Genomic DNA, 27,933 nt, shown 5'->3' on the forward strand with positions numbered 1-27,933 from the left:
GCCACACGTTATTTCTGTGTTGCCCGATTTTATATGTAATTTCGTTTTTGAGCCGGTTCATTATTTGTTTGTCATTGTCGAGTTTGTATTTGTGCCAACGTTTTTTGTGGTAGTTTTTTGTTTTGATAGCTTCTGTTATATCATCTGGAAGATCATCTGCTGGTGGTTTGGTTTTTGTTACCTTAGTAGTTTTGTTCCTGGCTATTTTTAGATTGAGTGTGAATGAATCCACTTCTCTCTTTAGTGATTCCAAATCCGTGATGTGACCTCTTAGGACTGTCAGAGTGTTTAGCTCGTGCCTGTACATGTCCCAGTTCGTTTCTCGGAAACAGAATTTGGTTTGTTGGAGGACTTTTGTTCTTTTTTGTTGGATATTAATTAGCACTGGGGCATGGTCGGAGTCTAGTTCATGGAGTACAGTTGGTTCAGTCACTCTGCGTACTCCATTGCTTATGACTAGGTCTATTGTTGATGGAGTGCCCCCGTTATTGGGATAGTGCGTGGCTTCTTCAGGGAAAAGGAGGTCAACGTCCGAGTTGAGTATATAATTGTACAGGGTGGCTCCGTTGATATTATTTCTGTGGCAGTTCCAGGCTGTGTGGCGAGAGTTAAGGTCCCCTAAGATTATGGTTTTGTTATACTTTTTGCAGAGTTGGTCTATTTGTGGTGTAGAAAAATTGTTGGATGGAGGGTTGTATGCGCACATTATTACGGTTCCGTCGGCTAGTTTGATTGATATATTCTCTATATGACTAGGTATACTATCTATTTTGGAGTGTGGGATGGAGTTTTTAACAAGGATTGCAACTCCTCCGTGTGTGTGGCGGGTGTGACCCGGGTTGTATTGCCTGTCTTCTCTGTAAGTTAGATAGTTTTTAATTTTGAAATTATGTCTGCTGGACAGTTTTGTTTCTGTTATGCAGATTATGTCTATTTTGTGTGTGTGCAGAAAATTAATTAAACATGGTATTTTGTTATTAACACTGTTAGCGTTCCAAGTGCAGATCTTCAGCCTAGATGTCATAGTTGTTTACGTCAAAGATGCAGAATTGTAGGAAAGCCTGGAATCTTTCCTGCTTGGTGCCAGCGTTGGACATTCTTGCAGTTAGGTCGCGGAGAGCTTGCACCATCTCCTTCATGTTAACTGCGTTCTGCAAGTCCCTGGCCACCGAGAACAGAGCTCCCATGTCCTCAGCGCCATCAGTGTCATCCTGTTGGTGCCCAGTTGCTCGTTGGGCGTTGTGTGCGGAGCTGGTAGCTATACTTTTTTGGGCCCTCTGTATCCAAATGTTGCTAGCTGGTGCTGATAGCTTCGGTTTTGGGTTGTTTACTTCGATTGTTGTCCGTTCCAGGGGTGGGTATTCTTGTAGGTTGGTTGGGTTAATTACTCCATTGGTTCCCCTGTTATCGCGTCTGGGCAGGTCAGTTAATGTTTTTGGGCCGGTTAATCGTTGAGCTTTTGGGTTGAATTTGTTGTGTTTACGGCGCTCCTCTAATTGTTGTAGTTTGTATATATATACAGGGCATTTGACACTGTTTGCGGTATGTGCCTCCTGGCAGTTAGCGCATTTGGGGGGTTCTTCCCTCGGCTTGGCACAGGTCTTCGTCTCATGTTGGTTGCCGCACTTCAGACACTTAGGATCCCTATTGCAGTTACTAGTGGCATGGCCCCACAGTTGGCATCGATGACACTGTATAATTTGCTTTTCATTTTTCCTTCTCTCCCAGAAAACTCTGGTGTGAAGGATATATCTGCAAGTTGTGTTCAGCCAATCGCAGGTAACTGTAGAATCTGTGACGACCATGAAAAGTGGTCTTTTCGTGGACCTGAGCCGATATACCTGGTGTACTATGATGTCGTGGTTTGTTTTTATGTCATTTACTATGGTGTCTGTGTCTGGCTCACCATCCAGCCCCCTTACTACGAACGCGTGTGTTTTTTCGTTGGTATGGGTGTAAGTGTGGAATGCGACTTTCTCTTTTTGTATTTCGTGTAAGTATAATTTGTATTCGAGGTAGTCGTTGATGTATATGTGGGTATTGTTTTTGGTATATTTGATATTATATCCCTTCTTAATAAAGTCATTCAGTTGTGTTTGTAGTGCTTCGTGTTTTGAGGGTTTCCCATCAAGAACTATTGGCGGCGGGGTGGACTTCTTAGATGATTTTCTTGTGTTTGTCTTAGTTTTGTGGGTTTGCGGGTTGTTCTCAGTTGCACTGTCTTCTGTGTCAGTATAATCGGAGTTTCTATTTTTGTGTTTTTTGGTTATGTCGTGCAAAAGTGGAGACAGTCTTTTTCTTTTGTTGAGTAGTACTCCCGTTTCAATTTCGGGTTTGTTCAGTGATTCTAGTTTCTCAAAACGATTATTCAGCATCAGTTTCTCTTCTATGGCGATGCGCTTTGTCATAATCGTTTTTAATGACGTTGTTTTTCTCGGTTTGAGGAATTTATCATTGATGGTGTTTTCTCTAATTTCAGTTTGCGACGGTTCTAGTGGCTTTGTTTGGGTGGTTTCTACTGTTTCAATTGTATCGTAGTCCATAGTAACAGGTGTTTTACTTTTTTGTTCCCCATCGTATTTTGATTTTTGCTTTGGTGGAATTGTTGTGTTGTCATTTATTACTTGTATTTTGTTATTGTTTACATTGTTGATGCGGGATTCCCTAGTTTCTAGTGATCCGTAATTGTTGTGTGTGTTGTTATCGGGGCTGGGACTCGACCTGGTTGCAGGGCGGTGTACCAGAGCCTCAACCTGCATTAGGCACTGGGGTGTGGGTGGTGACATTTGTTTGCTGTTGGAATCCAGACTTGGTTGTACAGATGTGTCAACAGCCTCGGTAGTCACAGATACTGACTCTGAGGAGTTATTCCCCAGGCTTGGGAGGAGGAAGCTTTCTGGTTGGTTGTGTAGGGGCCCTTCAGGGAAAATTTTACTTTTCACCACATTGATAAGGTATTCTCTTTTTGCCACTTGATCCCTCTCATAGTCTGACATATATAGGTCAGACTGGGAAATATTTAATTTTGGGGTTTGTTTGTTTATGTTTGAGCTATCATTCATTTTGCATGGGGACGTGGCGGATGATAAAGATACATTGGTGGACGAAAGTTGGGGGTCGTCTGGTGTTACGCGTAATTCCTTAGGTAATTCCCTAAGCACTACAATACATAGAAAAAAATAAAATTTATGTACATTCATGGAATTTCCATGGAGCATGGGCCCTACAAAAAATATCTTAATTATTTTTTGAGTAAAAGTAATAAAATTTGATTTTTAGTAACTTTTTACATACATATTTTTTTGTAATACTAAAACTTTTAGTCAAAAATCTATACAAGAACCGTAAAAAACTCGATCCTGCCAGGATTCGAACCTGGAATCTTCTGATCCGTAGTCAGACGCGTTATCCGTTGCGCCACAGGACCTCTGAAAAAACTGTATCTACTGATCTTCGAATTGTGCACATTGTTATTTTTGTGAACAAAAATATAAAAAATATATACATAATAATAACAAAACCATAAATAAAAAACGACGTCACCTTTCGTCGGGGAATGTATAAGAAATGAGTGTATTAAAAAGTATCTACAAAGAAAAATAAAATGCGCCGTTATGCATTTACTAGAACCCCACCGACTGTCACTCACAATTCATATTTATTATCTGTAACATGTAATACGGCTCTCCAAGTAGAAATCGTCACACGATAACATCTGCGGCAAAACGCCTACATTATAATAAAACATTCTGTTCAACTAAAAGCTTTCGTAAAAATTTCTTTAACCATTTTCTTATGCGGCATCAAAGACGTGAAAAATTGATATAATGTATAACAAAAAGAGAAAAACGACCGAAAAACTTTTCTACGCCTCTACCTTCAATTAAACCGCCCTTGACGGTGTAATAACGATCATCATTTATCAATGAACTTCACAGTAATTCATTCGTTAAAATATAATCGTCATTTTTTTCATATCAATTTTATTATCTGGAATAATTTGAACTGAATGTCTAACGTGCTGTTCCAGACGCACAAAAAGAGCAGTTTTATTATATCAATCGAAAAATAAAAACGTAATTAATCAAGATTCTTTTTTAATAAGGTGTGAAAATATCGAGCAAAAACACGAATACGTGTATGGAAAAAGTGAATTTTAGGAAAATTTACGAGAAATTACCCAAACCCATCGATTTATGTCAGGAAGTGAGGGAAATTTACTTGACGATTAAAGATATTATCATCGCGAGTTTAAAATTTACATGAAATTTAATATCGCGATGATAAAGGGGGGAGGCGTTAAAATGTATAAAACGGCAATCAAGAATAAATTGAGGCGTTATAAAACGCGTTATCAGAAAGTACAACGAATTTCTTTTTTACGGCCATCATAATTTAGAGGAACAATCTAAACAAGCGCTATTAAACAGTGAGGCCATACCTAAGCTAATAACGCCGTAAACATTACAAAAGGGGAATTGCGATAAAAATAAATCATTGTCGCGGTCCGAACAACAATAAGCCGGGAGTTATTTTTAAACTCGGTTAAATCATCTGCATAACAAAATGCCTAATGTGGATCTGAATTCGTAATAAAAAAGCTTGAAGCGAGCCTAATAAAACGTTCACTTAATTTGAAATATGAAAGTCATGGAGTAAGTTGGATGTTCAACAATATGTCATCAGCTCCTTATTCGGAAGAGGTGAGAGTGTGACATATGAATATGGCCGTTACACACGACGTTTAGGGCGTCAGGTCATTTTTATGAGCGAACGGGGCTCTGATAATATTGCGCAGAATAAAAACAGTTTGTCATCTCACCTCGCTTTCTAACATTTTAAAGGGAAAAGTTCTTGCAGGAACTATAAGTGATCAATTTTTTTTTGTAGAAATGTTTCCAAGTTATTTACGTTGATTTGAATTCAGATGAAATTATTTTGAATATCAAGAACATTAAATAAACGGCTATAAAAATACATTACTTCTAAGCCATGTAACTTCTGGAAGTTTTTTTTTCAGCAAACAATAGGATGTTTACGGAAACAAATAAAAATGTAGGTTAAGAGTATGTGACTAGGTCAAGATCATGCTTTTTATTTATATTTGAAAAATAGAAAAATGAAAAATAGCCATCAATTTCACCTTGTCATATTAAAAAAAAACATGATAAAACATGGCCAATCGACCAAAAATATATTTAATTGACTTTTAACATGAAAAACATTTTCTCAATATTCAGCTGAAACTTAAACAAAAATGAAAACAAGAAAAAATAAATAGTGTGTAAAAAAATAACTACAAAAATAAGCAATAAAATTAAAAATAATTGGAATACAAAATTTCTTTATTCACAAAGAGCAACAAAAATAAAATTTGTAAAACCACATTTTTGGAAATCTCCATCAAAGAACCTATAATTAATACTGCTACAGTATAAATAATAAAAGCTTATAATCAACAAATGTAAAATATATTTAATAAATTTTACAAATTAATCAATATCAAAATGCAACTTTCATCAATTTAAATCTCTTTATATTTTATTCAGTTATCTAACTTTATTTTTCCAATGTTTACAAAAAATGTCAAACGTTCTCAAGATATCATAAGTGCAATTTTAATTGAAAAATTAAAAGAAATAAATGTTAATATTTTCAATGCTATTTTCATCGCTCTCTGATTATTATTAATCTTTGACCTCTCGGTACAAAAATATTTTGGTTAAATACTTCGAAATTTGAAAGTGGCGCCATTGGGGAGATGACAAGCAAGTTGAAACGTCAAAAGTTTCAATTGTAAACAAACAAAATGTGTGCAGTTTTAACGTTGGGTTTATGGAATGCGGCACAATTGCGACGTATAACAATAGACAATGTGGATTTTAACGATAAAGTTGAGGCGTTCAAGAACGCCGCCCTGAAAATTCTCGGTGAAAGCAATGATATAGGTTAGCACTCTTTGTTCACTTCTTTTGTGACTGTTTCTTATTCATTTCGTGTTTCAGATCTGACTTATTGCGGTGTTATTATGGATAATGAGAACACTTTATCGTCATATGGTGTTTGTCCAGGAGAAATTGTTTATGGCACGGCTAAGAAACCGGCACCTCCAGTTGTTCCACCCAAAACTTACACTGAAACCGATATACAAAATGTTGTATTCATATTCAGCAGTTTCAATATCAGTGGACGAAGAACTGCTTTACAGGTATTGATTGAGCAAATTAAATGTTGTTTTAGATTAGATCATTTTTAATTATCTCAATTAGTTTGTGTTAATGAAATTTCAAATGTCCTATGTCTTCATATATTATAAGTAATTAATTTGAATTACCAAATTGATTTATTTTTAGATTATCTTTTGTGATACTATTTTTTCCAAATAGCCATAAATAATTTTATTTATTATATTTGATTCTGTACTTATTTTTTTCATAGCCATATATAAAATATGTCTATATTTATATCTTGTTTTCTAACATCCTAATTTCAAGAAAAAACTAATGAATACTATTTTTTTAGAAATTAACCCGTGCCGAAGTACTGGAAGAAATAATCGCACACGTTCCCGGTTTGGCGGATGACCCGATCGCCGTCTCGATAATCCAGGACCCGGAACTAATCGGCCACATGTCCAATCCGGAAACAGTACGAAAAATGGCCGAGACCCACCCCCTGCTCATAGAAGCCGCCAACTACATCGCGTCCCATATCGAGGAGGACCACACCACCGGCTCGCCCCAGGCCAGCACGAGTACAGGTTACTCCTACAGCTTGGAAGCTTTGTCCGATGAAGACGACGACTTGGATTCGGATACCAACGTCGGTTCGTCCGGTTTGACCAGGAATTCCTCGTTCAACGCGATTACGGCGGCGCAATTGGCGGCGGCGATCGCCAACGCTACCAACACGGCGTTCAACACGAACAGCGCCGGCGTCCCCACAACCAGCAGCAACCAAAACAGCGTCATCACCAGCGAAATGTTTTCTTCGGCGATCGAGCAAGCTTTGGGAGCGCCCAGTGGAAACGAGGCACCCGCGGAGAATCCGGCTCAACGTTTGGAGCCGCAGCTGAGGCAAATGCATGAGATGGGATTGGTTAATGATACTCTGAACGTTAGAGCACTGCAGATCACCGGCGGGGATGTACAAGCGGCGATTGAATTAGTTTTTAACGGGGCTGTCGAATGATATCTTTAGATTTTGATATTAAAAGTTCGCAATTTCGATTTTTTTTGGTACTATTTAGTTTATCCAATAAAATATTCGGCTTGTCAGATTGATTGCGGTTTATTTTATTACTGTATGTGATTTTGTTTTACATGAAAAGTTTATAATAAATATTTTATATATCTACATTTTGTTTCTATTTGCTGTTAACGACTATTCCCGGAAAGATAAAAAAATGGAATTACTAAATTTATTTAAAATTTTCAACAAAGTCAAATCAAAATGTAAAACTAAAAAAGCTCAATTGTTCAACTTCAGCTGTGACCCCAGATACTTTAATATACTATAAACTTTATAACACATTTAAAAACAATTAAGATATATACCTGTAATATTTATTCTTACATTATTATAAAGATTATACTCACCAAAACAAGTAAAATAGGCACATATATTTAAAGTCTCAAAATATGATCACAAATTAAACTACAGTTTCTAGCAAGACTACACAGAACAAATTCGAAATGTTGGAAAAAGAAGACTCGCGAATTTTAATCAAATGTATGAAATTCGACAAACAATGTAATAACAATGTGTACCGCGACTATAGTTATTTCTGACTGATTTAACTACAAATGAAATTTTTTAATTGTTTCCCGCTGATGCGGACATGTTCTTGCGCAGGTCGAACAACTGCACGGAGTTAAATAAAGCAGGGCGCCAAAATGATTGCAATAAAATAATGGACATATTCTGACATTCAAAATATTAATTGATAAACACAGTAATCTTTCTGAATATGATATATTATTTTTTCTTCAAACTACTATATGTACAGTGTGGCCCATTTGAAAGCCCTTTATAAAATTGTTATTTTTTGTACGATTTTAACAAACTTTTTTTCAAATGTAAAGACACAAAATATAAATTTATAAACAAAATGATTGATGATTTAACATAAATCCAAAGCTTATAGGGTAATTTTTTAGAAGAAGAAAATTGAAGAAATCATACTAACATTTTTTTATAGAAAATCTAAGTACACCACTGTATTAAAAACCTAAAATATGTATATAGTAAATTATATCATAAGAAATATGCATATTCCTAATTCTTTTATGAATTTATTTTTTTAATCAAGTAGTCTGTAGAAAAAAAATGTTAAAAATAGTACAAACTTTCTTATTTTTCAAAAGTATTGGATTATTATAGTAGTATAATATATTAATACTATAATTAAGAGGATTAGTATAAGTATAGTATAATTAGTATAGTACTGATACTATAATATTCTAATATTCTTGAGAAATTTTTTTATGAAATTTTGTATTTACCCATTTCAAGAGTGCTTAATTCATTGGTGTAGTTAAATTTTTTATAAAAAAATTGCAGGTAAAATTTATTCAATTTTCATACTTTCTAAATGAAATATAACATAATGTATATAAGCTCTTCACAATAGCAATGGCAGTTTTTTATTTAATAACTAAGTAAATTATTAAAACAGTAATGATATTAATAATAATAATTTATAGTTATACTTAACATTAAACAAGGGTTTATAACAATTTCAAATTTCGCACACTTTGACATTCGAAGGTTGGCTGCGCGCGTCACTAGTTTTAGGAACTTTGATTTTTCACCGCCTTTTAGTCAGGAAACTTGATGGCAGCGGCCGTAGTTTTCTGAGTTTATAATTATCTTAAAAACTAGCGTTCATCGCTCAATTTTTATACACTCAAACCGTTCGGTTAAACTTAAATTATAATGGCGGATAAAGTAAGTACAATATTTTTTACTCAAATACCCAAAAATTATAAAAATTTCACATTGTTGACATCTGTCTTGAAGACATGGGTAACTTCGATACAGGATTATTGTTGTTTTCACTATTTTTTTCTGTATTTTAGGCTGAAGAGCAAGTCAAGAAGAAGAGGACCTTCAAAAAGTTCACTTACAGGGGAGTTGATCTCGACCAACTTCTTGATATGCCCAAGTAAGTTGTATTTTAAGGTTATGTGTGTGTGCTGTTCATATTTATTTTTTGATACACAAAATCCATTTTATCTAAAATTGCTCTAGATATGTTGTGGTTATATACATTTTTTATTTAGATATATTTGTGGTAAAAGGATGAATGAAAAAAATCATGTGTTTAGTTGTAGTATATATTTAAATCTATTCACATATCTAGAAGTGATAATTTTAAATTCATTGTTTAAATATCTTGTGTATCATTTAAACCATGAATTTACCTCAGTCCCAGCTCCACATAAACAACCTTAATTTGTTATAGTGGCGTTTAGAACTGAGGAGATTATATTCATGATCACTGTGCAACACAATAGTTTATTTGATAGTTATTGCAAATCATGGTGAACAACAATCAACATTTTATAAAATGTTAAATATGTTACTAAAATAAAAAAATTGAAAACACATTGTACAAAAGAACAAAGTTTATGATAAACAATACTAAAACCTAGTTATCAAAAAAAAATTACTAAAAAAGTTATTACCAAAAATTTTTCCTGTATTAGTTAATATATTGGATATAAATATGAGACAAAACAACTTTTTTCTTTTGTATTTGAAAGCAATTTGATATCTTCTACATATGAACTTTTTAATTACTTTAATAGACTTAAATTTTATGGTATTAAATATTCAAAATCTAAACACTTGTTTATTCTCCAGTGAACAACTCATGGAGTTGATGCATTGCCGCGCCCGCAGGCGTTTCAACCGCGGTCTGAAGCGCAAACCGATGGCACTTGTCAAGAAACTGCGCAAGGCCAAGAAAGAGGCACCGCCACTAGAGAAACCCGAAATCGTCAAGACCCACTTGCGTAACATGATCATCGTTCCCGAAATGGTCGGTTCCATCGTCGGTGTCTACAACGGCAAAACCTTCACACAGGTTGAAATCAAGCCTGAAATGATTGGACACTACTTGGGAGAGTTCTCTCTGACATACAAACCCGTTAAGCACGGTAGGCCCGGTATTGGTGCCACCCACAGTTCCCGTTTCATTCCTCTCAAATAAATGGTTTTGTTATTTTAATTTAGGTTATGTAACAATAAAATTTATTTGACGGATAACAAGACTTTTATTTTTATTAATTATGTGCTAGTCCAAGTCTATCACCAACCCCCATATTTATATTTTCCTCTGTATACAACTGCTCATATATTTTTCGTAATATTTTTTATTCAATTTCATTGTTTAAAGCAGAATGTTATTTATAAAAACTCAAAATATTAGTTTAAGTTTATATACTCTTTGATTTCGATTTATTTTACGTAGAAAAAATTAGTTGATATCGATAAACTAATTTAAATATTTTGTTTTTGATTACTATCAATTATGTAAGAAAAGCAAAAACTAATTTTTATTTTAAAGTTTTTAGTAATTATTTTAAACTCTGAGAATATTAAAAATAAAACACTTCTCATTTCAAGGATGACAATGTTACTGACAATTTTGTTAATATTCCTAGCATATTACTTTTTATTATGCTATTGATTTTTTTATTTCAATGTATGAATGTAAATGTAATATTCACAAATATACATATTACTAAGTTCTCTTTGTAATAAGTTTGCATAAATTAAAATAAAAGTTAAATAATATTTGTATTTCATAGTCATATTCTTAACGTCTCCTACTAGTATGTAATATTCATTATATTAAATTGTTAAATCAATATAACAGTAATATTACTACCATGCACTGTTTTTTATTTTTTATTTATTCTTTTCATTATAATGTAAACAAATAATTTTTAGATAAAGCTGCAAATTGGTACTCACTTGTACCAACAAATTAAAAATTTGCATGTGATAATGAGTGAAAAAACTTAAATAGATGTGTTATTTAATAAAATAGTCCCATAAATATTGAATAACAGGAATAATAAAGTAAAATATTCACTAACATTCAGGTAAATTATTTCGTCACTTTGAAAATCTAGCTAATAGTCAAATTAAAACATTCATTAAGAATTCTGCAAACAGTAAATTTGTACACTATTTTTAACTTTATTTGTTAACAACACAATGCTATTATAATTGCACTATCAAACTGTATATTTAGTTTATTGGAACAATTGAAAAATTCTGTACATCATATGGTATTAAAATAATTTAATGTCCTTACTTTCTAAAATTCGTATAAAAAATAAAACCAAAACGATATTTAACAATAATTTTAATAAAAATATAAAACATCACCAATAAATAAATACATTAATCATTATACCAGTCCAAGAAAAGTAAGGAAAATGACATTACCAACATAAAGAACAAAATCCACACCCTTAACCCTGCATTACGTTGGATTGCTTGACGAATTTGTTCATTAGCATCCCTCATGTTGTCTGTAGAATTAGCCACAGTGGTGGCTATCCTCTCAATGTCTTTTTCTTGTTGCAACACTTTTTCTGTGAACATTTCTTGTAGTTCAGCAATATGTACCACTTTGCCTTCCATTTGCTTGACCTCATCTGAGATACTATTGAGTTCATTGAAGAGGAATTCATTTTCTGATTCAAACATCTGCATTTCTTCTGCAGACAGTTCATTCTCTAGGTCTGGCTGTGTTAATGTTGGACTGAATGACTGCTTTTTGTTTGGGTTTACTTCCAAGTCTCTTTTACTTGGTACATCTGTTGAATTGTGTTTGGATGGGGTCGTTTCCAATTTTGATAGTTTATGAGTTTCAATTACGCGTTTTACTCGCACAGCTTTTGCTTCTGTGTAAATTTTGCTGACTGTTTTCAAGTACTTTTCCAGTGAGGTTATTATGTTGTTATAATGTTCTTGTCTTTGAGGGGTTTTGGGTAATTTTTCAATCTGTGCTTTGTAGTCATTTATTAGAGTGGTACAAGAACTCACGATTCTTTCTGCGGCGGAGTCGATCTGCTCTCGGTCAATTTCTGTCATTGTTTTATTAGTGGATAGGTAATTTAATACATTTAGATAAGCAGCTTTATTTTCCAATAGGAAATTTTGGAGGTGAGTGATTTGTTTAACAATTTCTTTTGCCTTTGACAGGTTCGCATCTTTTTGAATTTTTAAAACTCCGGACTTTTGATCCTTGACCCCCAGAGATTTGTTTGTGGTTCGCACTGTTTTAACACAGGCTTTAAACAATGTTGTTACATCCATATCACAGATTTATTTTCCTTGACAACATTTGACGTTACCATTTGACAACTCATATAACCTCATTTTATTATGTATCAAAATTCCTATAGGATAAATACAAGTGTATTAGAACTACTTTTAAACTATCACAATTTCTTTTCTTTTTTAAAATTAGTTACTATATTAGTGAAGTTAAAATTATTAACATTGACAAACACATCAATTAGAAATACAGATTAAATATTTCAAATTATTACAGTGAAAACAAAAAGATACTGCGCATGTGCAAAGGGAGAACCACCGTAATTTGGTCTTCCACGGTACTTGTTGGGGCGGGATAAGGAAAATTTGGTTTGCTTATGATCTGTGCAATTTAATGTTTTATAATTAACCCTGAAATGGCCCATAATTTTGTTTATTCCAAACGAATTATGCTGCCGGGACGCTTCTGAACTACTCTTTTGGAATGATGCATGTTGCACGGAATATTGTAAACTTTTTGTGGGAACAGTTTGTCAGTTAGAATTTTGACGTTAAAAAATTAATGGTTTTGGCTAATTTTTAATTAGATTAATTATCCACTGAATAAATAAATATCGTTGAGGAAAAAAATAAATAAAAACACACACGTGAGCTAATAACGAGTATTTAAAACTGGCAGTAATTACGTAAGAAATTCACACGTTTAGTTTAGTGTGGTGTCGCTCTGTCAGTATAAATAAGTAGGTAACTCGCGTAGCTGGCGAGACGTAAATCAGCCGTGTTCGTGGTTCGATCTACGCGGCCTCACCATGCTGAAGTTGAAGTCTTTGTCGAAGTCGGTGTCCACGCGGGGCCTGGACCTCGGTCAGTTGCTCAAAGCGGTTCCTGCCGCAACGCAAAACAGAAACTACGCCGACCATGTTATCCCCGATAGGCTCAAGGATATGCCTACACACCCCAACCCCCGGTTCTTCGACATGGTGGAGTATTTCTTCCACAAGGCGTGCGTCCTGGTGGAGGACAAGCTGGTCGAGGATCTGGCTAAAGTTAAGGGCTCAAGGCTGACGCTGGAACAGAGACAGGCCAAAGTAAAGGGTATCCTGACCCACATGGAACAGTGCGATCATGTTATCGAAGTAGCGTTTCCGATTAAAAGGGATAACGGTGAATACGAGATCATCAAGGGTTACAGGGCACAACACAGCACCCACAGAACACCCTGCAAAGGAGGTAACGTCTTATTTTTATTAGCCTCCCCTTAAAATCGGGGTTTTTATATTGAGTAAAGATACAATTACATCAATTACTTCGTAGTTTATTCATGTTTATTCATTAATTTATTTAAAATAATATAGATTGTTACATGAATAAGTTGATTTGGACAGTTTATTTGTACAAACTGCCACATACAAACTTGCAAAAAACTTCAAGGTTAGTCAAAAATATTATTTCAAAATTTCATTATAAGAAAAATAATTTTCTAATTTGTATAGACAGATCTTTAAAATTATCCCATAACGTAATTTTCCATTTAAAAACTAAAATTATTTAAATTAATTCTTATTGTGGGCATATATTACAACCAGATTTAATTCACTTCCCATTTATTACACTGAATTTATATACATATGTGCACCACAACATATGTTTTAACTGTCCTTGAGGAAATATTCCTTTAATTTTGTATTGTCAAAAGTCCTTAAAAATGTCCCAGTAATAAGAATATATTTTTAAAACAAGGCAATAAAATACAAATAATTTCATGGTGGTTATAATACAACAAAACATAATTGTGGGTAATGGATATCTTTATATTTTAATGACTATTCCGAATTGCATTCTACAATTTTCTTTATTCAGTCTAAATAATGAATCATTTGTAAATTTGATAAATTTTGAGACTGGTTGAGGTCACTTCTTATCAAATTTGTCCGCAAAATTATGTTTTGTTAGTTTACTAATCTTACTTTTCGTATTGTACCAAAATTTGATTGATACATGTTTTCTTCCTAACGTGGGTACTAAAGTTGCATAATAAATTGCATCAGTTTAATCATAAAAATGGATTACTTTATAAGCGTCTTATCATTTTCTTATCGTATTTTTAGGAATATTATATCTTATTTACATTCGTTAACAATACTATGAGATAAATGCCTTTTAAAAAATAAATCTTCATGTATTAATATTTTTCGGTTAAATTTTAAACTGCCAACACTCTGGTTTTACATTAAAAATTCCAAGGTTGGCAAAATGTTATTTCCTACGGCACTAATTATGAATGGAATATGAAGAACTTCTCGACAAATTATATATTGTAAATGCAAATTTAAATGAGTTGTTCACGTTCATTTGACTGGTAGTAATAACATGTTTTGAAAATGGTTCAAAACTCGACTGGGTACATTCTTTATTATACTTACTCCGTTAGTTCATATTGGAACGCATTATAATCCAATAAGGGTAATAAGATTCGCCTTCACACTATTCAAGTACTTTCCAAAGCTTTCCGGTCATTTATAAGCAAATATTTTAACCTGCAATACTTGCCATTTTAATTGTTTAGTATTTTACCTCATTGCGAAGATCTAGCGACAAACAAATTGAGTGCAAAAATAACACATTGTTTGTAACATGACATGGGAGACGTTAGAAGTTTTCGATATGCTAACGGGAGCGTTTAATTTGATATAATTGTTCGTAATTGGACGCAAATTGAATTTTATGCGAAAACCTTGGCGCACAATTGTGTGTAGTTAGGTGTTAAAAATAAAATTTTAAATGTTTCGGACGCACACAAACAAAAAGCTTACATAAGTTGATCTATTTGGAATTAGAAACACCTGTTTCTTATTGGAGAGAAGGGTCATAAACTAACGTTATCTATTGGAAGTAGAGTTAACGCATGAAACAATTTAATCTAAATGAAAAAATGAAGATATTTATGATAGAAACCGATAAGGTTGATTTAGAGGAGTATTTTAATTGTCGTATATCAATTATTTGCAAATACGTGCTGTTATTCGCATAAAAATTGTTATCACCAAAAATTAATGTGTCCATTTTATTTTTATTTTATTAACTATTTATTTATTAAAAAACATAAAATAAATATATATTAATTAAAAAGTTATGGACGAAACTTTTTATAATCTATCCCTTAGTAACGCTAGTTACCCACTCTATTTGATAAACGTAATACTGTATGGAGTGTTTATTTTAATTCTACTTGTGATCATTATCAAATTATGTCAAGTTGTATCCAAGTGTCTGCCTGTTATTTAATTATCGTCTTTCATTCATGTGAATTTGTTTATCATTATTTTATTGAGCTGCATAGAAATATTCTGTGAAAAAGACTAGAATATTAGAATCCAAATAATTTTGTTATGTCTCCCTATTATATAATTTAAGAATACTGTTATATGCAAATACATTAGCAGGCTGCCACGAAACCAGTGATTAAAAACTGTTAACAATGGTTAAGTAGTAAAAATATCACTATTAAATTACATAAGCAGTATTGTTTTTGTCTGAATGCACTGCTGACGATCCAATCCGATGAACAGTTGCACTATTGGCACAATAACAATTTAAACCGAAGTCTGATAAAAATTGGTCTAGCGTCTTGTAGTCTGGATCGAAGGTGGTGCATATTAATTGCCCCCTTGTCTAATTTTATAAATGTCATTAATCGTAAAATTTATGTGTATTTTAGCACAGAATTTGTTTGGATATCATCCAATGCGGACTTGTCCTTGGATCATTTTTTTTTTCAATTGTTTGTACCGAATTACGACTCCGATAAAAAATATTACCAATGCAATTGTTATAGTTTTAATTGCCATCGATGAATTATAGTAATTTACGTCGGTTTTTATGGTATGTTTTTTTTCTGGAAATTTTGATAAAACTGATGTGAGTTTTGGAAATAGGCCAGTCTTCAAGCTCTATGTATTAATAAAATGCTATGTAATGTCTTATTTTCATTTGCTCTAAGGTTAATATTAGCCTGTTGCATAATATAGTAGCGCGACGTGTATTTCGGCTACTTAACTACACGAGGTTTTAGAAATAATCTATTCAACGAGTTATTTTTTCTTGTGACAGGATCTGATTCAGAAAACGTTTAAATTTGTATGCTTTCTTAGTATGTTGACATCGAACACCGCTAATCGCAGAAAAACTGTAAATACATGTACTTATCGTGAAATTTATGAACCGTTTTATTATATTTTTCGTGCGATAAAAACAGAACAGCAATTTATTCAAACGATTATGACAAAATAGACCAAAAGGTCTATCATTAAAATTTTTGATAAATTATTAGTAAATCCTATTATCATATAGAAAATATTAATTTGTTCTATCAATATTATCGTGTTTTTTATATTGACAATGTTTATTTTGTCATTCAGTCATTTATGGGAAAAATACTATGTATCAATATTAAAACATGATGTTTTTATTGATACCGAAAAATGGGTGTGTGATTTAATTTTAGAACGAATAAAAAATGTCAGTATTTTGTGTACAAAACAAATTTTAAAATATCTGTTGTACAATATTTGTTCTAAATGAGCATACATCATTGTTTTATTGATTGTGTTTAATAGTTTTGAGTTTGATAAATTGATTAAACCATGCGACTTACCATATCTATTTATTGTATTATTAAATCAGTCAAAATCACAGAATCAGTGCTATTAAGTACACGCTATCGCACAGCTGACATAATCGGCTTTATTAAATTGTTTAACAAGCGTATTTCGTTGATAATTGAGAGATTAATGTATTATTGTTAACAGCTGAAGTATAATTGATGTATCTGTGTTTGATCATAAGCCTTCAGTTTTACATGTATTTTATTTTATTTAATTATTATTCAAATACTATAAATAAATATTATTTTGTTTTATTTAGGTATGCGTTTCTCCATGGACGTGTCCAGAGATGAGGTTAAAGCCCTGGCCGCCCTAATGACATTCAAGTGCGCCTGCGTGGACGTGCCCTTCGGCGGCGGCAAGGCCGGCGTCAAGATCGACCACAAGAAATACTCCGAACACGAGCTCGAAAAGATCACGCGTCGCTTCACCCTCGAATTGGTCAAGAAGGGATTCATTGGTAAGGACTGAATTCAATTTTCCATCAACGATACAGATTCGTTATCGATTCGGAAATGTAACTGGAGATTACACGGTGTAACTCTTATCACTTGTAATACCATAGTGGCGTACTTATCTGCCATTTACTTCGAGTGTTTCAAATTTCCACTCGCCCATTTAATCCTTTCGAATTTTGTATATGTTCCTGTCCTCGCTATCTTCGATAATAATGGCCTACGTGATAGTTCACAGCGCTGGATTGAGGAAATGTCATGCGACTTTCGCTTACGTTTCGATATCTTTCGCGTCGGACAAATAAAATTGTACGGCCAGAGGCTCGTGCCAGCGTCACATGTGCAAAAATCCGCCCACTCCCGATTAAAAACAGTTTTGTTTGTTGTTTCGAGTTCTTGAAATACTTGTAAATGTTATTTTGACACTACGACGCAAAGAAACAACTAGTTGTTAATTATAATTGTGTCAAAACAAAATTTTTATATTTAGATAAAAAATATTGATATGTTTGGGTACATTTTCTGATTGTGTTTGTCTCCTTTACACACGTGTTTTGTTCTCACTGTATAAATTAACCGTCAAATAACGTAATGAATTAAATTAAGTTGAAGGTTTATGTAAAATAGATAAGATCTTAACAAAGTATAGAGATTTTATTTAATCAGCTTTGTGGTGTGTATCTGACTGTTTCAACAGTGGAGATAAACTATTTTTAGAATAGAACTGACAATATACTTTTCTATATATAAGTATATAAACCGCTCATAAGCATTGTTCACACTAAAATTATTATTTCCAAACCAAAGGGAGAAAAATTGGCTTAAGTGTCCAGAGCTCATTTTTTTAAAACGTTGATTGCCGATTTTTTATATCTATCTGACAAATTGCAAAACTTCTACACACATCTAAGATTCAGAATATTAATTTCCACATAATAATATAAATTTAATTTTTTATATTTTTGAAAAGCTTAATTTTTTCGGCGTTTTAAAAATAAGTTTAATTGTTTCCCATTTGAAATATATTAAAGATGTACAGTTGAAATATTCTTTTATATGCTATTTGCAGCACTCAATTAATCTCTGAACACTAAAGTTATTTTATTTGGGACACCCCGTATCACAATATTCAAACAATATAAACCTTCTAGCGTGCACCAACATTTTTGAGCATTGAATTGAAGCCGCTGTGACCAGTCAATTTTGTTGTTCAGGACCCAGCATCGATGTGCCCGCCCCCGACATGGGAACCGGCGAACGTGAGATGTCATGGCTGGCCGACACCTACGCAAAAACTATCGGCTACCAGGACATCAACAGCCACGCGTGCGTAACCGGCAAACCGATCAACCAAGGTGGCATCCACGGTCGCGTCTCAGCCACCGGACGTGGTGTCTTCCACGGCATCCAAAACTTCATCAATGAAGCGAACTACATGCAGATGATCGGTCTGAAGACTGGCTGGGAGGGCAAGACGGTCATCATTCAAGGTTTCGGTAACGTCGGTTTGCACACCATGCGTTACTTGCATAGGGTGGGCGCCAAATGCATCGGCGTCATCGAGTACGACGGTTCCATCTTCAACGAAAACGGTATCGACCCCAAGGTCAGTGTCAATCTCCTTCCATTTGTGCCATAATTAAAGTAAGCTTGTTGCAGGAATTGGAAGACTACCGCGTGAACAACGGCACCATCGTGGGATTCCCCGGAGCCAAACCGTACGACGGCAACTTGCTGTTCCACGAAGTAGATATTCTCGTGCCTGCCGCCACCGAGAAAGTGATCAATAAAGACAACGCCGACAAAATCAAGGCCAAGATCATCGCCGAGGCTGCCAACGGACCGTTGACCCCGGCCGCCGACACCATCCTCCTTAAGAAGAATGTCCTCATCATTCCCGATTTGTACGTGAACGCCGGTGGTGTGACCGTATCATTTTTCGAATGGCTCAAAAACATAAACCACGTGTCGTACGGCAGACTCACCTTCAAATACGAAAGGGACTCCAACTACCACTTGTTGCGTGAGTACAGTTCCATCTTTATCCAGCCACATCGTGTATTGCAACAAAATAAATACGATAAATTGATTTTTAGAATCTGTCCAAGAGTCTCTCGAGAGGAAATTTGGCGCCGAAAAGGGCAAAATCCCAATCCTCCCGTCCACCGCTTTCCAGAAGAAGATCGCCGGTGCCTCAGAAAAAGATATCGTCCACTCTGGTCTGGAGTTCACAATGGAGAGATCAGCTAGGGTAAGAAACTCTTTTCCAGAAAAAGGTCCTAGATGTTGTATTGTCGGTTTATTGTAAAATTAACATTGCATGTTTGTGTGAATTATTCCTAATAATCCTAACAGTCAAAATAGTATTGACGAGTTTTTGTTAAACAATTCAGTAGTTCCGTTTTGTAGATTACGTATTTAGCCTAAAATCGGTCACATTGAAACTCATATACATATTTATCTTAACACAAAATATGCAATACAAACAGGTTTTCAGTGTGACTTTGTAGATTGCTTTTTATCGGTTTAACTCAGACTAATAATAAATTATATCGGTTTAAAATACGAGCAAAAATTTTGATAGATTTGATGAATTTAAACCTATTTTCATGATATAATAATACATTATGACGAAGGACAGAGCTAATCGAATTATTTTATGTATGCTTATTACGAAAATCGTATAACATAATGCATCTAAATTATGGTTTTTTGTATCTAATTGGGTGGTTTTTGGTTTCTTATTTATTATTTGCATAATAAAAAACGTACGCTTTGATTATTTTTTGTGGTGTCTAGTATGAAATATAAATTATTTTCCGTAGCTTTAGTTAGAAATTTAATTTTGAGTTCTTTCGCTTTTTGGGTATTATGTTAGTCAGGTTAATTCAAAAAAATTTATTATGCAAATATTAAATAAACAAAATTGATTCTGAACATATTTGGACTATTAGGAATATGTCGTGGTTGGGTTTCACGAAATTACCAAAATTATATTTTGTATTTGCAGGCCATTAAAGAGACCGCCCGAGAATATAATTTGGGATTGGACTTGCGTTCGGCTGCGTACGTAAATTCCGTATCCAAAATTTTCCATACAACAAACGATGCTGGATTCACGTTTTAAAAACTCATCGCGACTCATTCGTTGATTTTTCTATTTGGATGTTATTATCGAAATTTAATTATTATTATTTTAAGATTCATATTAATTAAGCATGTCCGATTGAATGTCTTTTATCTGCATTTATTCTATTATATACCTCAAACTACACACCATTTTAACTGATAGGTTACAAACTGAACATGTATTATGATGTACAATAAGTTTTAAAATAAATAATATTAAGGTTTAAAAATAGACTCTTTAGGGTAGTATTATCTGATCCTTTTATATCACTTTATATGGTTTATTAATAATAGGCAGATTTTGTACGTTTACTGCACAACAACATCGCAAAATTAGGGTAAGTCCGATAACATTTATTACTGTTGCACTTTTATTTAACAATCTGCTATCTTACACGCTATTTTTCTGTGACCTCTTAATGTATATATATTTATGAAAATAGGTTATTAGTATAAGAATAGTTGACAATCTAAAAAGCAGTGAACAATACTATACAACAAAAACAATTTATAAATAGAAATGTGTCTATAAACAAGACGGAATAGATACATTTTAAATTAATAAGGAGTTTCTTGGTAACTATAAACTAATCTTTAATGTTACACACAATCATTCATTTAGTTTCATTTTTACTTAGTAAACACGGCTTTTTAGATTTCAACGCGTATTCATATCCGACTATGACTAATTCAGTATTTCTAATAGGCCATTATGAAGACTGCAGAAAAGTACAACCTGGGTATAGACTTGAGGTCCGCAGCTTACATCAATTCAGTAGAGAAGATTTTCAACACTTATTCCGAAGCTGGACTTACTTTCTAAGTGTCTACATGTTCTTTTAGTGTTTGGCCACAGTATAAGTAACTGCAACAACTGTACTATATGTGGTTTTGCACAATATCCACTGTGACATGTTTTGTTATGTTTTAATAATAATCGTTCACTTAAACGCACATTAGGCAACCAAAATTAAATTTTTAACCAAAACCAAATTTAGATTTCTAGTCAGGTTTCGTCAAAACGAGATCTATTTATTAGACTTAAAAATTTTTCATTTTTTTCCTAAAAACTAGTTTATTTTTCGTCGATTTATATTCGAAATATAAAAGACAACGTTTAATTTAAAACAAACATTTATTCGAATTGGAAAGCAAAGTTTTAAAACGCTTACTAATTTAACAAATTTATATCGCATATAAGACTTAATAAAATACGACAATTTAATCTTCTTGTGTTTTATTTATTTAATAAAAAATTTGATGGTCGAGTAGTTTTTTTTTATAATATTATAATGTTAGAATGTCAATGTCAATCACAACTAATATAATTGAATAACTGCAACTTCGTTTTTCACGTTCAAAATGGCCTGTATTATTGATTCAACACCGAATACGGTAAAAAAGGCTCGACACCTTATTCCTTCGTTGACTAGAAAACTGCCATATGAAATACCTGAAAAATATCAAAACTCTTTCTACTTGGCGAATGCTTCGGTCTTCGACAACATCAATTGGTTCCTCCACAGATCTTATGAAATTTTATTTCCGACTCTCAGAGCTACTCTGCAAAACTCTCCGGACGCGAAATTAACGGTAGACGAGTCCATTGATAAACTGAACGGTATAATAAAAATATTAGATCAGTGCAACACTTTAATAGACTTAAGGTTTCCTGTGAAAAGAGATAACGGATCCTACGAGGTAGTCCGGGGATATAAAGGACAATATGGTATGTCCACGGGTCAACTTCCCTGCTTTGGAGGTAAGTTAAATTATTTTTGAAAACGTGTTGCAACTGATTATTTTTTAGGATTACGTTACGACGATGAGGTTACTAGGGATGATATTAAGGGTATGTCTGCCTTAGCGATGTACAAAAATTGTTGCGTTGGAATAAACTGCCCTGGAGCACACGGAACTATTAAAATTGATCCCAACGAATACTCCGAAAACGAACTGCAAAGTATTGTTAAGCAATATGCAGCTGAGCTTTATCAAAAGGGCATGTGTGGTATTCTTATGGTTATGATTATCAAATCATCGATTTCTCATTCCACAATAATTTTTAGACGAAAGAAGTAATGTTTTCCAACCCGATATGAAAACGACAGAAAAAGAAATGAACTGGATTTCAAATACTTATTCTGAGTTAACAGGTTGTTTCCCAAATTGTGTTTCGACAGGAAAAAGCGTAAACTGTGATGGTTTAGACGGTTTTAAGAATTCTTCAGGTTTAGGGGCGTATTATGCAATGGATTTCTTTTTACGTCAGGATAAATTATTGAATAAAATTGGATTATCCAAAGGAGTTAAAGACAAAACATTTATTATACAAGTTAGTTAATTGTCTTTTCAAGATTAAATAAAATGTATACAACTTTTATAGGGCCTGGGTAAAACTGGAACCACACTGGCTAAAACTCTAATAGATAATGGAGCAAAGTGTATTGGCGTTAAAGAAATCGATTCATATTTGTACGATCCCAAAGGAATAGATATCCAGGTGAATTTCTGAACCTTCCTTTATAAAAAGTTCATTCAATATATACACCTTTAGGATCTGTTGGAACATATTAAGAAGCATGGTACCATGAAACATTACCATATGGCAAAGTCTGAAGTGAACGACGACATTTATAAGTTTAACTGTGATATTTTAATATTCGCAGCTCGGCACAAAAGTTTGATTTGCTACGTGGCAGATAAGGTGAAAGCAAAGTTAGTTGTTGAGGCTGCCGATGGAGCAATGACTCCCGCTTCCAATAAAATACTATCGCTTAAGAAACTTGTTATCCCCGATATTTATGCTGGTTCTGGTTGTAATATAGCTTCATTCATCGAGTATCTAAGAACCTTGCAAATTCTAAATGTACCTCTTACAGATACGTTAAGGTCAGTTATCTTTTTCTTATTGTTTTAATTGTTTTTTATAAAATAAACAAAACAGATACGCTGATAAAGTTTATGAAGAAGTTTTAAGTATGATAAATAAGAATTTCGAGGAAATGATTATGAGTTCTTCGACATCGAAGATTGACGTTGTTTCTACAAAACAAGATCCTGCATTTTTACCCAAATCAATTAGGTTGGTCGTAGACGATGTTGGACAGGTATATAATTAAAATTATGTTTCTGTATGAAGATATTATGTGCCTTTTAGAATATTATGAATACATTAGAAGAATTTCAACTTGGATTGGACGTTAGGTCAGCTTGTTACATAGTCTCACTTCAAAAAATCTATAAGAAAATGTTTGACAATAAGAAGTTTTTATAAACTGGACGTGGAAATTAAAAATTTCAATATTGAAAAATTTATAGTCAAATTTGGAAATTATTATGTCCTATAAGTATTATAATGAAATACGAATTTGCCTTATAACAAAATTTATTAAAAATACAGTGTTATAAAAAAGTTCATTGTACTTGTCATGTTACACTTATCGATAAACTTATTAATCTAGCGATATGTACATAGTCAGTAAATTTGCTGGGACTATGCGAGGAACTTTTTTTGTATTTTTTTTGTCATCATCTGAAAACTATTGTCCTCACAAATTCGACTGACTGAAATAATACTAATGGGTGTGTCATATATGGTCATTTCTTCACTTTCCGACTGGAGGCAAGTATTCTCTTGATGGCAAAGTAGATCCAGGTCCACCTGTTGGACCTGGACTTGGATAGCCTGTGCTTGGGTAACCCGGAGTTACACCAGGAGTACCACTAGTTCCTATAAACAAACGAAATTTTAATGAGGAATCTAATTGTAATATTATATATTTACCATCATATCCTGGAGTGCTGGGGAATCCTGGAGTGGGTCTAACAGATGGGTAACCAGCTTGACCGGGGTATCCACCAGGTCTACCAGGTGGTGGAGTTACAGTGGGATAACCACCTGGGGCTGATCCTGGTCTTCCTGGGTAACCAATGGCTGTAGTCGATGGGTAACCGTCTGGGGTAGGTGTAGTTGAAGGATATCCACCAGGACCTGTGCCAGGTCTACTTGGGTATCCCGTTGGGCCCGTTCCTGGATATCCTAATATGGAATAAAACGAACACAATTATTCACTGTTGATGAAGTGAAACAGAATTCATTACCTCCGGGTGCACCCGTTCCTGGTACTCCCGGTGTTGAACCTGGATATCCGGGTGTCGATACTTCTGGGTAACCGGGAGACGGAGCTCCTGGATATCCTGGGGACGGAGCTCCCGGATAACCCGGAGTTGCAGCGCCTGGATAACCCGGAGCCGGTGTTCCTGGATAACCTGGTGTAGGTTGCGATGGTCCTGGGTAACCCGGCCTGCCTGGGAATCCGGTACCGGGCGTGGATCCCGGATATCCTCCTGGAGTAGTGCCCGGTAGACCTCCGGGTGTAGTTCCAGGGAAACCTCCGGGAGTAGTTCCTGGGAAACCACCGGGTAGACTTCCAGGGAAACCGCCGGGTGTACTTCCAGGGAAACCTCCAGGTGTTGTTCCTGGGTATCCTCCAGGTGTGGTTCCTGGGCTCGGATAACGTCCTGGTCCTTGGGGCTGTTGTGCGCCGATTATTGAGTAGTCATAGATGTTCTCGTTGATGCCGTAAAGTGACGGAGCGGAATTACAATCAAATTGATTCCACCAAACGCATACGAGATATTCCTGATGAAAAATGGTACCATTTGGACAAATGAAATCGTATGTTTTGTTATTAGCGCAAACGTGGAAGATTTGACATCTAGTTTCTACATCTGCATAATAACCAGGGAATTGTTGTTGATCGCATCTGAAAGACGTTTCTGGCACTGTGGCATAAATGGGGTAATCTATGTCCGGTTGTCCAGGAATTGCAGAGAAATCTCCTTCTCCTTCACCCTCCCCACCTTCAGGCCCTTGAGGTCTACCAGGTCCTCCAGATACTCCAGGTCTTCCGGGCTGTCCGGGGATTTGAAGTTCAGGTCCTTGTCCTGGGTACGAAGGTTCTTGACCAGGGAAACCACCTATTGTTCATTGAATATAATTTCTATTGTATCCAAGACATTTATAAATTTACCTGGGCCTGGTAATGATGGTCTTTGGCCAGGATATGAAGGTACTCCAGTGGGAAATCCTGTAGTGGGACCAGTTGGTCCTACTTGTTGTCCAGTGGAAGGATATCCAGTAGGTGGTTGTGGATATCCGGGAGAGGTTGGCAAAGGACTCGATGGATAACCTGGAGTAAATCCTGTGCCTGGATAACCTGGTCTAGGAGGTTGTCCCGCTCCGGGATAGCCTGGAGTTGACGGAAACCCTGGAGTGGAAGGATATCCTGGTGTAGATGGTTGTCCTGGACCTGGATAGCCGGGTGTTGATGGTTGCCCTGCTCCTGGATAGCCTGGTGTGGTTGGTCCTGCTCCTGGATAGCCTGGTGTGGTTGGTCCTGCTCCTGGATAGCCTGGTGTGGTTGGTCCTGTTCCTGGGTAGCCTGGTGTGGTTGGTCTTGCTCCTGGATAGCCTGGCGTCGTTGGTCCTGCTCCAGGATATCCTGGTGCTGAAGGTTGTCCAGGATAAGTTGGACTAAAGCCTGGAAATTAGATATTTATTACATAAACCTTTATTTGTAATTATTTCTAATTATATTAACCTGGTGTTGATGGGGCACCACCTGGTGTTGGAAATCCAGGTCCTTGTGGCCTTCCAGACGGATAACCAGCCTGAGGTCCGGTAGGTTGCCCAGGATACCCCTGTTGTGGTCCAGTTGGTTGTCCTGGGTAACCTTGTTGAGGTCCTGTCGGTTGCCCTGGGAAACTTGGTTGGGGTCCTGTAGGTTGTCCCGGATAACCTTGTGGTCCAGTCGGTTGTCCGGGATAACCTTGTTGCGGTCCTGTTGGCTGCCCCGGAAATCCCGGTCTTGGAGTGGTTGGAGGACCGTATTGAGGTGCACCTGTGGTTGCTGGATATCCAGGAGTAGTTGGTTGTGGGAATCCTGTCGATGAAGGCCCTGATGGGTATCCGGGGGTGGAACCCGGATAACCACCTGGAGTGCCAGTGGGGCCAACAGAACTTGGAGGGAAGTGGGTGCTCGGTCTTCCTGGATAACCACCTATATCAATCAGTTATTGTATTTTCTATCTATATCTATAAGAATTACCAGTGGGTCCTTGAGGTTGTTGCCCTGGATAGCTTCCGGGTATTGATGGTCTACCAGTAGTTGATGGAAAAGGTTGTGGGGTTGATCCAGGATAACCTGGAGTACTACCTGGAGCCGTTCCTCCTTCGGGAAAAGGTATATCTGGTGGTGGGTATTTGTAACCTTGTTGAGCCTAACGGATGAATTAATTTATATTATACTATATACAATAAATTCTTAAAATACTTACAAATGTGTAACCGTGTATTAAAAGAAAAACTGAAAAATAAAACAGGTAAAATTAATCTAAAAACTGAAACACAATTCGGGGACTTTCATTACACTGTAATTGGCTTTGAGGAATTTATTTAAGGAATTTAAAGACAGAATTAATTACATTAATCATGGATGTAAAGAAAGTGGGAAAAGAGATAAAGTGTTTCCTTTCGAATAATGTTCATAATCTAATCTGAATTACATAATTATTGCAGCCACTGAGCCTTATTGTTTCTCGTTGTGTGTGAAGTGGCACACCACATCTTGACATTATATGTTAAATTGTGCCACTGAGGTGCTCGATTTATATTTTGTTTTTATTTTATTCAGTGCCCAGAAATTTCACTAGTTCGGGATACTCATGGTATTTAACTTGTTTAATAACTTATCAAGTTTATAAAATCCACTAATGTAAGTTTTAGACGCGATGTTTCTTTAATTTAAAAAGGATTATCTTCGACCTTTTAGAGTCCACTGAAAACCACACACCTTGAGTGATAATTACATGTTTACATTAAATAGTAAATTTATTTTTATTTTACATTGTCCTGTCTAAACCTTTATTATAGATTTCTTGATTTATTCTGTGAATTTTGTAAAAACGATAAGATATACTTACCAAACGCTAAGTGTATTATCCTCATTGTGTGCCTGCAAAAGTTGTAAATTTAATTTTTATGTTAATACTATTGAAATGGTGACCATAATGAATTTATATTTTTTAAACAAAAGAATATATACAAAACATGAGATTATCTATATATTAATATTAATCAAGTGATTGTCTTTTAGAAAGATCATGAAAATTAAACAAAAGGTTTTAAAAATAAATCAAGATATTCAAAAATAATTCTACTCTTATGTGCTATTTCAAAATTGGAAATCAAGGATTTTCACAAGAATTTACTGAAAATAGATAAAACATTAAAATAAAATATGTTTTGTAAATATCATAAGTAATAAGTATTTTAACCATATGTATTGGGTTGAAGTAAAATAGATATGTCAAAGAAAAAG

At 34.7% G+C, this 27,933-nt stretch overlaps 6 protein-coding genes and 1 non-coding gene across 8 annotated transcripts; 4 read left to right on the forward strand and 3 right to left on the reverse strand.

The window, feature by feature from the left end:
• Window positions 1-3,354: 3,354 nt before the first annotated feature.
• Window positions 3,355-3,427, reverse strand: Trnar-acg (transfer RNA arginine (anticodon ACG)). The gene has a single exon. It is a non-coding gene; the product is annotated as a tRNA-Arg (tRNA).
• A 2,317-nt stretch (window positions 3,428-5,744) lies between these two features.
• LOC109601534 (ubiquitin-like protein 7) lies at window positions 5,745-7,356 on the forward strand. The gene is made up of 3 exons (XM_020017778.2): window positions 5,745-5,948; window positions 6,006-6,208; window positions 6,523-7,356. Exons 1-3 carry the CDS (start codon window positions 5,810-5,812, stop codon window positions 7,189-7,191), a joined length of 1,011 nt encoding a protein of 336 aa, XP_019873337.1. The 5' UTR covers window positions 5,745-5,809; the 3' UTR covers window positions 7,192-7,356.
• A 1,433-nt stretch (window positions 7,357-8,789) lies between these two features.
• LOC109601533 (40S ribosomal protein S15) lies at window positions 8,790-10,275 on the forward strand. The gene is made up of 3 exons (XM_020017777.2): window positions 8,790-8,949; window positions 9,081-9,166; window positions 9,868-10,275. Exons 1-3 carry the CDS (start codon window positions 8,938-8,940, stop codon window positions 10,214-10,216), a joined length of 447 nt encoding a protein of 148 aa, XP_019873336.1. The 5' UTR covers window positions 8,790-8,937; the 3' UTR covers window positions 10,217-10,275.
• Window positions 10,276-11,363: 1,088 nt separating this feature from the next.
• LOC109601535 (syntaxin-18) lies at window positions 11,364-12,401 on the reverse strand. Its single transcript, XM_020017779.2, has one exon. The coding sequence runs from the start codon at window positions 12,337-12,339 to the stop codon at window positions 11,419-11,421; it is 921 nt and encodes a 306-aa protein (XP_019873338.1). The 5' UTR covers window positions 12,340-12,401; the 3' UTR covers window positions 11,364-11,418.
• Window positions 12,402-12,932: 531 nt separating this feature from the next.
• Window positions 12,933-21,776, forward strand: LOC109601536 (glutamate dehydrogenase, mitochondrial). Of its 2 annotated transcripts, none has more exons than XM_020017780.2 (6): window positions 12,933-13,530; window positions 17,224-17,424; window positions 18,634-19,025; window positions 19,079-19,442; window positions 19,516-19,670; window positions 21,255-21,776. In XM_020017780.2, the coding sequence occupies exons 1-6, from the start codon at window positions 13,110-13,112 to the stop codon at window positions 21,369-21,371; spliced, it is 1,650 nt and encodes a 549-aa protein (XP_019873339.1). In that variant the 5' UTR covers window positions 12,933-13,109; the 3' UTR covers window positions 21,372-21,776. The 2 variants fall into 2 exon arrangements, with proteins under 2 accessions (XP_019873339.1, XP_049820451.1); XM_049964494.1 differs by lacking the exon at window positions 21,255-21,776 and adding an exon at window positions 20,430-20,782 and having other exon boundaries at window positions 12,935-13,530.
• An 84-nt stretch (window positions 21,777-21,860) lies between these two features.
• On the forward strand, window positions 21,861-23,958 carry LOC109601532 (glutamate dehydrogenase, mitochondrial). Its single transcript, XM_020017775.2, has 7 exons — window positions 21,861-22,310; window positions 22,359-22,559; window positions 22,618-22,883; window positions 22,935-23,051; window positions 23,106-23,440; window positions 23,496-23,658; window positions 23,709-23,958. The coding sequence occupies exons 1-7, from the start codon at window positions 21,911-21,913 to the stop codon at window positions 23,823-23,825; spliced, it is 1,599 nt and encodes a 532-aa protein (XP_019873334.2). The 5' UTR covers window positions 21,861-21,910; the 3' UTR covers window positions 23,826-23,958.
• Window positions 23,959-24,151: 193 nt separating this feature from the next.
• Window positions 24,152-27,648, reverse strand: LOC109606421 (collagen alpha-2(IV) chain). The gene is made up of 8 exons (XM_020022978.2): window positions 27,536-27,648; window positions 26,891-26,919; window positions 26,662-26,833; window positions 26,155-26,613; window positions 25,585-26,094; window positions 24,653-25,531; window positions 24,336-24,590; window positions 24,152-24,281 (listed from the first exon to the last, which is right to left on the reverse strand). The coding sequence occupies exons 1-8, from the start codon at window positions 27,558-27,560 to the stop codon at window positions 24,157-24,159; spliced, it is 2,454 nt and encodes an 817-aa protein (XP_019878537.2). The 5' UTR covers window positions 27,561-27,648; the 3' UTR covers window positions 24,152-24,156.
• Window positions 27,649-27,933: the final 285 nt, after the last annotated feature.

This window comes from Aethina tumida, chromosome 3, assembly GCF_024364675.1.
Source record: "Aethina tumida isolate Nest 87 chromosome 3, icAetTumi1.1, whole genome shotgun sequence".
In the NCBI taxonomy this organism is placed as follows: domain Eukaryota; kingdom Metazoa; phylum Arthropoda; class Insecta; order Coleoptera; family Nitidulidae; genus Aethina; species Aethina tumida.

Bases quoted from the DNA above. Each gene is read 5' to 3' on its own strand.
- LOC109601532 (XM_020017775.2), top strand. From the start codon at position 21,911: ATGGCCTGTATTATTGATTCAACACCGAATACGGTAAAAAAGGCTCGA. The intron at 22,560-22,617 runs GTATTCTTATGG...AATAATTTTTAG, and splicing joins TTATCAAAAGGGCATGTGTG to ACGAAAGAAGTAATGTTTTC. The intron at 23,659-23,708 runs GTATATAATTAA...TGTGCCTTTTAG, and splicing joins TCGTAGACGATGTTGGACAG to AATATTATGAATACATTAGA.
- LOC109601536 (XM_020017780.2), top strand. From the start codon at position 13,110: ATGCTGAAGTTGAAGTCTTTGTCGAAGTCGGTGTCCACGCGGGGCCTG. The intron at 17,425-18,633 runs GTAAGGACTGAA...TTTGTTGTTCAG, and splicing joins GGTCAAGAAGGGATTCATTG to GACCCAGCATCGATGTGCCC. The intron at 19,026-19,078 runs GTCAGTGTCAAT...AGCTTGTTGCAG, and splicing joins AAAACGGTATCGACCCCAAG to GAATTGGAAGACTACCGCGT.
- LOC109601533 (XM_020017777.2), top strand. The intron at 9,167-9,867 runs GTAAGTTGTATT...TTTATTCTCCAG, and splicing joins CAACTTCTTGATATGCCCAA to TGAACAACTCATGGAGTTGA.
- LOC109601534 (XM_020017778.2), top strand. From the start codon at position 5,810: ATGTGTGCAGTTTTAACGTTGGGTTTATGGAATGCGGCACAATTGCGA. The intron at 5,949-6,005 runs GTTAGCACTCTT...TTCGTGTTTCAG, and splicing joins CGGTGAAAGCAATGATATAG to ATCTGACTTATTGCGGTGTT. The intron at 6,209-6,522 runs GTATTGATTGAG...CTATTTTTTTAG, and splicing joins GACGAAGAACTGCTTTACAG to AAATTAACCCGTGCCGAAGT.
- LOC109601535 (XM_020017779.2), bottom strand. From the start codon at position 12,339: ATGGATGTAACAACATTGTTTAAAGCCTGTGTTAAAACAGTGCGAACC.
- LOC109606421 (XM_020022978.2), bottom strand. From the start codon at position 27,560: ATGAGGATAATACACTTAGCGTTTG. The intron at 24,591-24,652 runs GTAATGAATTCT...ATTCCATATTAG, and splicing joins AGGAACGGGTGCACCCGGAG to GATATCCAGGAACGGGCCCA. The intron at 24,282-24,335 runs GTAAATATATAA...GTTTGTTTATAG, and splicing joins CAGCACTCCAGGATATGATG to GAACTAGTGGTACTCCTGGT.